Source organism: Adiantum capillus-veneris, chromosome 21 (assembly GCF_014529385.1).
Source record: "Adiantum capillus-veneris isolate H3 chromosome 21, ASM1452938v2, whole genome shotgun sequence".
Taxonomy (NCBI): domain Eukaryota; kingdom Viridiplantae; phylum Streptophyta; class Polypodiopsida; order Polypodiales; family Pteridaceae; genus Adiantum; species Adiantum capillus-veneris.
The window spans coordinates 104,893,407-104,903,730 of record NC_140951.1 but is presented as its reverse complement, the minus strand read 5'-3'; the positions used below and the strand labels follow the sequence as shown (position 1 = coordinate 104,903,730).

The 10,324-nt window shown below is 44.8% G+C and overlaps 1 protein-coding gene across 2 annotated transcripts in view; it reads left to right on the top strand.

The window, feature by feature from the left end:
• Positions 1-551: 551 nt before the first annotated feature.
• The window catches only part of LOC147431469 (uncharacterized), a 123,403-nt gene continuing 113,630 nt past the window's right edge, over positions 552-10,324 (top strand). For both annotated transcript variants that reach the window (XM_086494068.1, XM_086494069.1), the window contains exons 1-3: positions 552-829; positions 1,541-1,631; positions 1,708-1,792. In XM_086494068.1, coding sequence (XP_086350194.1) covers positions 696-829; positions 1,541-1,631; positions 1,708-1,792 — 310 coding nt within the window. In that variant the 5' untranslated portion in view covers positions 552-695. The remainder of the gene's footprint in view (positions 830-1,540; positions 1,632-1,707; positions 1,793-10,324) is intronic.

The window sequence follows — 10,324 nt, the reverse complement described above, 5'->3', positions numbered from 1 at the left end:
GGCAATGCAGTAGTGTGTAACCAGCCTAATTTTTCCTTTGAGTTCACATTGTTACGTACCTAACAAGTAAATCGTGAAGGGGCCCATGCCGAATAGTCGTGTGAGGGATGGCTATATGTATAAGGTAATATGTAGCTCGTTCCATTTGGTATCAAAGAGAGAGAGAGAGAGAGAGAGAGAGAATTGACTTGCTTGTTTCAGTTTTGAACTCAAGACGCAGCGTGAGCGGGAGAACCATACATCTTTTCTGTTTGCTCCGTTTTGGGCAAATACTGACTTAGTATCACCTACTTGAGCTAACAAACATCTACGATCTCAGCTCATCGAGCAGGTCTATGGGTTTTGTTCACAGGCAGAGTTCTTCAATAGACACAGCGCCTGATGTTAGTTGTTAACATTCCACTCTATTCTTCGCAGATGCAAACAGAGTTGGGAGATCGGTTCCGCAATAGAGACGCTTGCACTGTGAGCTTGGAAAAATTTCGTTGCATTATAATTATGGACAGCGAGGCTTTGCGGCAGCTTGCTTGCATGGGTTTCTTCAGTAGCAGCAAGTCATCCATGGTTTTACAGAAGATGTTGTGACAAATGCAGTAGAACCAGGGGATGGTTCCTTGCGACATGGGCACACTAAAGGCTGATTGAATGCATTGAAGAAGGGGTGCCATTCTGGACACATCCATAAATACTTCACAATGCGAACCCGGAGGCTGGTGTCATGTTCTCACATCGTGAAGTCGCTTCAAACCCTGGCTGCCTACTGTGCCCTTTTGTGCTTCACACTCCTTTTGATTGCCAAAATTACCTCTAGGACTGACCTGTCATGGTGGTATGTGTGAGAGGCAAAATGATCTTTGAGATTAGAACAATTTCATTTCTCACGTTTATGAGTCACGTTTATTTTAGTCTGAAGTTTGACTGACATGTAAATAAAGTTGTTAATGGCCTTAAACCTTTTAAAGACGAGGCAGTGGTGATATCATGGTAGGATGGTACATGAGAGAAGCAGTACTATGATTTGCATCGATTTTTAGTAGTACCTACTACCATGCTATTCTACTTGCCATGTTGTGCAATTTGGGTGGAAGTGTTCGCTTTGCTCATTGGAGTGAGTCATTTGGCCATGCCTAGCTACAAAGTCCTCTTTGCCATCACTCATTTCCATCTAGTTTAAGTCTTTGTTTCAGTGAAGTCATAAGTAGGCCTAGCAGGGATAAAGATCCTGTACACTGAGTTCTTCTTGTGAATGCTTAACTGTGAGGGGCCTTTCTTTTCATAAAAGTAATCTGAATGCATGGGCTTTGGTTTGACTGGGAATATTTGTTAAGGATATCATGCTGTATAATAAACCAGGAGATTGTGGTAGATCCTTGGCAAAATAGGATTTTTGGAGTTTTATGTTGGTGTCATAATGAACAAGTAGGAGTTTCCTTAGGAAAAGAGGTGTGTTGAAAGTTACAATGTATCAGTTCTTGGGCCAGCATCTCCTCTCTGTCTTTTTTAGCATGCTGTAGCTGGCTGATTATGGTTACCCTCTCAGGTGGATTTTCTTACCCTTGTGGCTCTTCCATGGCATTGCTGCACGAGGACGATTTTCTCTTCCTGCCCCTTCACCTCCTCGCGATCGTCACGTGAGAGATTCTACAACCATCTCTTATTTTATGGCTGCATTTGTTTTTTTCTGCCTTAACAGTTTGTTGACCACAGTGGGCCCCTTGCCATTCGGTTATTGCTGTTCCGCTTCTTGTGGCATTTGAACTTTTGTTGTGTACCTATCTTGACATTCATAGTGGTAAGCTCCCGAAACTCTCAACAAATGTTCCTCCTATTGTAAATAAAGTGAAGCTTTTGAACACTTTACTAGTTACGACCAGGATGCTATAGAAGTTTTTATGTAAAAAGGTCTTTCAAAAGTTGGTCTTTGTTTAGTATAGTAAGGTAAACAGCCACATTGATTGCTCGATGTACATCAGGTTTCCTTTTCATGGTAAAAAATTGTACCATAAAGCAACCAGCAAACACAAGCTACACACGCCTACACTCGACTAGGTAGAACTAGCAGCCATGCACAGAATTGCAGCTTCTTGAATGCATTCATAACAAAAATCACCAAGAAACCACAAAGATTCAAGGAAAAAAAGAGGCCATATGATGGAAAATTAAATAATTCTCCATGTGTCTCATGGAATGCGTTTCCATGAGCTATCTACCAAAAGAGGCTCCGAAGGCGCTCACATATTTGCATAAAAATGTGACAAATAAAACCCTATTCATGGCCAACTTTACTTCAGCCAAAAATTTAAGAGAGAAGGTATAAAACATGGGAAAACATTAGCTTTTCCATACACACAAAATGGGTTTCTATGCACAAACTCTACCCTCGACTAGGAGCAAACTAAAGCACGCATGAAGAGAGGATCAATTGCAGAGGAGAAAGTCCTTAACATCAGCTCCTACACCTCGGAAAACCTCCACTCTTCACTTCAGCTAGGGCTGATTTGTCCTTTTCTGACATCTTATTGGCACTGTGTCTTTAGGGACTACATAGGGCTCTGTTAGAGTTTTGGAAGTCATCTGATGGTTTCCCATCTAGATCTAGTAAGGGCTTTGTTGCGATTGTGCCTGGCCTTGTGAGGTTAGGCATTATGGGATATTCCAGTTTGTCTCATACTGTCTCTTGTGGGGGTGCCTTGAATATATGCACGTGACTCTCATATTCACATTTTTATGGGTCATGGGGTATTGGGAGTTTGTCAAGCATTCTGATTGGACCCCTATATAGGGGAGGGGGGGACTACCCCCCTCCTAGGCAGATTGTGTAGTGCACCCGTGTACTCCTGTGCAGCAGAGTTGCTGGTGCTCTGCTTCAATGTTGCGAAGAACCCTTGAGAACCTGCGTTTTTCAGCCTGAAGACGCTGGAGGAGTGCTGTGTTTTTCAGCGAGGAGTTGGACGAGATTGGGGCTCTGTTTTGAAGGCAAGAGGGGATTCATGTGCGACGGTCCGTGCCCGGTACCTTTGCTGATTTTCAACCAGCCAGCTGGAGTGTTTTATGCGGTAGAGGGGGCTGCCTTTGGATTGATTTCAGCTAGTGTAAAGAGGGGGACTGATTCTGGATCAATGTCAGCCGGTGTATCTGCCCTAGCAGAAGAATTTGGAGATCTATCCATGGGATGTTGCTTGGAGCCTTGAAGCCAGGTTGATTGCCCACGGAGGACTCTCTTGCGACTATGGAGTGTCTTGATCATGCACTAGAGAAGGATGTTCCAGAGAGTGCTTGTGATATAGTTGACACAGTCCACAACACATTGAATGATTTTTTGGAGCTTTTTGGGAGGTCCACTGATGATAAGATGTTGCAAGAGTTACTTCAGAGACGTTTGCAATGTTGCTAGTGTGTCCATAGGATCAAAAGTTTGATGCCACCAATTACCAAGATTTGAAAGTGCTTATGGAGGCAGTATTGGAGACCTACAACCTTATTTTGATGGTGCACGACGAGACTGATAGGCCAAAGGCTCCAATGGTGTCAAAGTGCAACAGAGGTATGATGGCATGCGAGCAGGGCGGAGAGAGGAGAAGAGGAGAGAGAAAAACGTCGAAGAGAAAAGATGGAGAGAGAGTGTAGACAAGCCCTACATGGCAACCTCTGCAATCAAAAGAGATACACAAGGCTCTATACAATTGCCCCTCCCCTCTATAAGGATCTAGAAAATCTACCGAACTTCCTCCTAGTGCCCCTTGACCCAAAACTTATGGGTAATATGAGAAGACAATGCAGAAAATGGGGCACGCTCTACAAACAGGCCACAAGTGGCAACATTGAACCAAATCTATCAAATCCCCTTGATGCCTAGGTACTACTAAAGCCTCACAAGGCTGAGCAAAGCCACATAGAAGCCCTCACGCACCAGATACTGGCAGAAAATGAGGCACGCTCTCCAAACAGGCCACACTTTTGTGAGTGTTCGCAGACCGTGCATGTCCAGGCACTTAGAGTAGAGGCATATCCTCTGGTTGCACACATCATGATTATCAGATTACCATGAGAACCCATCAAGAGCATTTTTACAGTGCGCAGACCTAATTTCTCTATTTTAGCCATTTTTCACTTATTATTAATAAGTGACTTTGTTGGGAAACTGGGTAGGGCAATTTTGACAAGCAAGTATATAAGAAAACCTAGCGCTAGTAGCTTCTGGCAGAAGAGGCAGTAGGAACCAAGTGTTCAACAGTGCACCTTCTCAGCAAGACTCCCCCTACAGCAGAATCCATAGCGTTTTTGCAATAGACACCAAATCTGCCCTAGCGTTTTTGGATCAGCCTCAAGCTCTAGCATTTTGCAGATTACAGCCTTACGACATCGCGACATGATCCTTGCGGTAGCAGATCTTCACCGCATCGGTTTCCCCGCGACAGATCAGCCCCAGTGTTAGCAGAAACAACAGATCAGCCCTAGTGTTTTTGCAGTTTCCGGCGACAGTTCAGTTTTCTGCACCAGCGTTTTCAGTTTTCAGCATGTAGACACCGCAGATCAAGTCCCGAACCTTGCAGATCTCACCTTCCCGTAGCAGTTCCTCGCCGCACGGTCAGATCAGCCAGCGTTTGCAGATTCAGCCCGAAAAACGTAGATTTCAGCATCTGCATTTTCAGCGCGTCGTCGTCGCATCATTGTCATCGCCGTCGTCACCGACATAGAGTCAAAATTCAGCAGATACAAGATTTGCAGATTTCAGCCCATAGCGTTTTCAGTTTTCAGCCTGTCTCGTCGTCGTCCTCATCGTCGGCAAGTCCATTGCATTGTAGAGATTTGTGCAATCAATAGTAGACCGCTCTCGCCATAGAGAGTGGGGCCTTTGGAGGAGGGTTTGACAACATTCTGGTGTCATATTCTTCTCTCTCTATTTCTCAGTCTCAACACCTTCATTCATAGTGTTTGCCACTTTGTTTGTGTTCATTGCACTCTCTCACTAAAGGAACGGAAGGCTCTCACTTCCATAAGTAAAAGGAACCCTTGAGCACAGTTCGGAGCACTCATCTTGAGCAAAGTTTAACATTCACTTCCGCTCCACCTTACACGTAGGTACTAGTAAAGCCTCACAAGGCTGAGCATAGCCACAAAGAAGCCCCCACGCACCAGATATCGATAGAAAATGGGGCACTCACTACAAACAGGCCACAAGTGGCAACATTGAACTAAATTTGCTAAATCCTGCCGATGTCTAGGTACTAGTAAAGTTTCACAAGGCTGAGCACAGACACAGAAGCCCTTGCGCACCAGATATTGATGGGAAACCTAGGAGATGACCTCCAAAACTCTCTCATCTGGACAAATCTTGAACCATTTGGATAAGATCTACAATACCTGAAGTCCAAGTCCAAGTCAATGAAGGATTACATTCATCAGATGCAGGAGATGCAGCATGTTATTCTTCAGACAGGGAAGTTGATCTTTGTGGAGGATGTGGATATCATTTGATGACACATCTCGCTCCCAAGTTTAGTGCTTCCTATTTAGCCTTGATTACTTTGGGTAGGACCATTGATTTGACACGAGAGGAGCTTGTTGCCATGGTGTTGGATTAGGGGGTCTAGTTGTGGAGGTCGGATTTAGGGAAGGCCCCGAGGCCTTGACTGGAGAGTCATCCAAAAAAGCAAAGCAGAAGCAAAAGGCTCAATAGGATGATGATTTTGGTTATGGGGGAAGATTTGAGAAGGAGTAAACGAGGACACATTCGGAGGAATTGCTTGAAGAAGTTTGATTCGGATTCTGATTCTTGTGACAAGTTGTGAGGCAGCTCATATTATATCTGCTACGGCTTTCACACTAGGTTCACCTACCTTCGTGGGCGATGCCAAAGGCAAGAAGAAGCAAGATTTGGAGTCTGCAAAGAGGAAGCAACAAGATTCGGAGTGTCTATTGCAAGAAGGGACATGAGGAAGTTGAATGTCAAAAGAAGAAGGATCAAGAGGAGGGCAAAGTCGGCTTCTACATGGGTCACGAAGGCAATAAAGGGTTTATCATTGCTTGCAACTACCGAGATAGCTCTTACTTTGTCTCACTTAGGAGCTTGGATTGTGGACATTGGCACTGTCACTCACATGACTACTATGAGGGAGTGGTTTAGCTCTCTCCTCTCTACTCATCGACAATCTATCACTTTGGATGACTCACAAGGTCCTTCTGTTTTGACGCGGCCAGATATCGACCTTTGGGGCACTTTATGTTTCAGACATAGTCTTCGACCTACTTTTTGTGGCTAGCTTGGATTTCGAGGGAGCAGAGGTACTGTTCGGTAGAGGCAAGGTTACGATCTTTGATGCAGCGCCGGGATGAGTTCTTGCAGGTGGTGAGCATGAAGGCTCTCTCTTCAAGCTCACTACCCTTCTTTCTCATGGAGTGGGTTCTTGATTAATTCTTGCGAGGTTTGGCCACTTTAACTATGGACACCCTTGTGCAAGAGAGCTCTTTGCCGTGATTCCATCGTGATGAAGTGCAAGATTATGTGAGGCTTTTGCCTCCAAGACAGTTCTCCATCCACAAACCGAGTCAAGTGATGTTTTGTTGCAAGATTTCCTTCGCCCTTGCTGTGTTTGGAAGAATTCCTCTCTTTTTGTGAGCCGAAACAGTCTTCGTCTTTGGCCTTTGTTGTAGGGATTTCGGAATCTGAGCACTTGAAGAGTTGCCATACCCTTGAAATGATTCTCAAAGTAAAGAGCTTTTGTTCCATCAAGATTAAGATTGTCACGAGGACGTGGCAACTGCTAACCTTAGTTGTTGGTTTCTTTCCAATGATTTTTATTTAATTTTTGGGACTCTTTTTGAAGTCACAAATGGCTGGACATTGCGTGGCTAGTGTGAAACGGCCGACGACAGAGAGTTTCATCCACAGTCGGGAAGGGCAGGTCGCCACGAGTTGGTTGGACCGATCGACATTGGAAGCCGAGTAGTAAAAGGGTGTCTAGGCTCAATTCAAAGTCATTTAGGCCCCCTCGCTACACTTATAAGTCGGTGGGTACTAGGAATTTACTCTAGAGAGGCAAATTGGACACATGGTGGGTCTATAGCAATTTGCCAGAAGCATCAGCTAGAGGGGGCACCCATTTCAAGAGGGCCTTGATTTTTACTCCCCAAGTGCTTTACAGTGAGTAGTGAGTGCAGGAAATCACAGCTTTAGTGGAAAGCTTGCCTTCTCCCTTGTCTCATGCAACGCCATGACTTGCTCTTGCGTATATCTCTCTCCCCTTTGGCACATATGGTAATGCCCCGCTAGATGGGCTACTCAGTTGACCATGTAGAGTTCTGAGGGTTTATGCGCGTTTGCCAAGGCAAGAGCCTTCTGAACAGGAACCGGATTAGCTAATTGCTAATCCCTCATAGGTACACATAGTTCCATCGCAAGGGATTGCAAAAATGGAGAGTTTTCTCGCGTGAAAACTCGTCCATTTCAAAGGGGAACTGTTCCATTGCGTGCGAGCACCAGAGACACACGTAGGCGTGTTCGCTTCGCTCGCAACGGTCCAACAGAGAATTACAGCCTGTTGTGTTTTCTGCAGGTTTATAGTTTCGCACCTAAACTGCAGGGAATTGCCAAGGGAGCCTCAGAAAGGCCTTGGGATGGGTGTACAAGGCTGTAGGCACCTATCAGTGGCAAAACAGAAATTTGCAGCACGCTGAAATTGACCTGCAGCTCACCGTAAAGCTTCTAGGGAAAAGTGTCCTAGGCGTGTACTTTTGACCTACAGGGAATTTGCACCGTTATGTTGGCGAAATGGGGTCAAAAACCTGCGATTACAGTCATGGACAGGTCTGGACAGCTTGGTGGAAATTAGGTGAAAGTGATCGGATCGTTTCTTTGCATTTAGAATAAAGAAATATCGAAAGGGGCGCCAATCTTTGGGGCCAACAGGTGTCAGTGTCTGCTTGGAGCGCTCTAGCTTCCAAGCTGGTGTGTTTGAAGTGTTAATTCCCATTACAGGTTTTTAGTTGCAAAGTTTCTCTGTCCCCTAAAGTCTAAAGTAAAGTTTCGGGTGAAAGCCAAAGTCTACCGGCCTACGGGCTGCCTTCATGGTTTTGTCGCCGGGACAGAATCACTTTTTCCTCAAGAAGTGAGCCTTTGTTGGTTTGTGGCGAAGACAGTACAGGAACACAGGATTACACTATGGTCGATGTAGCAGACTTGGACACTCCAAGTCAAGAATCTACCGCGACAGCACCAAATAACCACTTCAAAACAGTTCACAGTTCACAATTGATTCACACTCCTGCGGAGTTCCGTGCCTAGAGATATTGGCCCCAAAGACTGGCGACCCTTTCGGTATTTCTATTTGTATTAATATGAGTTCAAAGTACAAGAGTGCGGGCAGGCGCTCACACTCAGACTCTGCGTCCAGATGCTCTGACTTGTGAGTGGCCTACGCACTTATTTAAAGAGTACAAGGGTTGCCAAAAGCAGAGCCTCAAAAGCATTCATCTTTTAAAAGCTTTTAAAATAAAGCAATTATCCAAAAGTTGCCAATTCAGCCAGTAAACTTCAGCCAACGTAAAAGCAGGATTTTGTGTGCGGCAGTGCCACGTCAGCAGCTCCGTTTTTTTTGGAAATCTGTAAGACAGTCCGTACATCCTGCCACGTCAGCCCGTCGACGCTTGTCCGGGGTCTAACAGACTTAGGGTTTCCTCAAGGGTTAGGGTTAGGGTTTTTGGCAAAATTAGGGTTTGTATAGATTAGGGTTTTTGGCAGAAATTAGGGTTTCTCTGGCAGTCATGTCATCACTTTGTGACATACCCCCCTCTTGAAAGCATTGTAATTGCCCTCGATTACGCCTGCAAAACAGACAGAGGCCATAAACCGTCTTAGCAGACACCGACTGTTAGCACTTACGTACTAGGAACACACATCTAGCACATGTACCAATCGACAGTCACATCAGAGGATATCACTAGACATCACAGGACATCACATGTCATTCAACATTCAATTAGATCTAAGACCATGATTTATCGGCAATGTAGCTAGCAATCGCATCTAGATCTAGTCGGGACCTCATCGATGCCCGATTGAGTAACCCCTATTGCAATCATGTCTATTCGAGATCAATTAGACCAAAATGCTGTAGTCATTTCGTCTATCAGTTCCTCACTTAAAAACAAGTCAAGAACAAATCAGTTTCATATTCAGGAATTCCATTTCATAAAGTCATCCAGCAGAATAATGTCAGTTCTCAGTATCCCTGAAACTCAAAGAGACATCCATGACTCTAGCATTCGAAAATCGAGGCATCTGTTGACAAAGGAGCGGAGTAACTCCCCTCTTGTGCAAACCCACTGCACCAGATCTTCGGCCAAGTTGAATTCTGGGTTCCATTTGGAATAGACTAAGCTAAACCAAAAGCTTCAAGGTAAAGTTTCACAAACTGAGGAATATCTGCTAGGTCCTCCTCCTCCATCCACTTCGCATCCAATGCAGGATAGTTCTTGAATCTAACCAAGAACCGCCTTCTTACTTTACCTTCTTTCTTTCTTTCTATGCCAATTTCTATTCTAGAACGAGTATCTGCTCGTTTTCGTTCTTCGGGTTACACATCTGGCTTTCCATCCTCGGGCACATCGCCTTCAAAAGGCTTTAAGAGACTCACATGAAAAACATTGTGATTCTTAAAGTATTCTGGCAGCTTCAGTTCAAAGGAGATATCATTCATCTTTTCGGAAAATCTGGAAAGGTCCACACTATGTCATGCTAAGCTTACAAAGAAGCCGCTCCTTTCCCTTTTGTTTTCTTTTTCGGTATGCCTTCCCATAATGAAAGAGCACCCAATCATTCTCCTTCAATTTCAAATCGCGAGGATGGCGATCTGCTGCCTTTTTCTGTCCTTTTAAAATTTCTTGCAAAGCCTTCCGGACCAAGTCCCTCGTGAACTGGTCGGCTTCAAAGAAAAATCTTATGTTTCGCGCTAAGGAAGGGTAGAACCTTCATAGCAAATTCAAAAATCTCAAATGGCATCTTCCCCATCAACGAGTCAAACGTGTTTCACTGAATTAGCAATCTCTGATTGCTCGTCATTCTGCGGGTGGAACGATGATGAGAGCTGCAACCGCGTGCCTATGTTCTCCCAAATAGCTGTCCGAAACAAACTCGTGAACTTGGGGTTCCTGTCAGAGACAATCGTCTTAGGCATGCCATGTAATCTGAAGACCTGGGCAATAAACAATCGTGCCCATGCTGTGTTATCGAGAGATGAAATCCATTGCAACACTTTCCCAGGGGCGGGTGGGTATGGGTAAAAGCTGTAACAATCCCTGTGCTTTATGCCTATCAAACTTGACC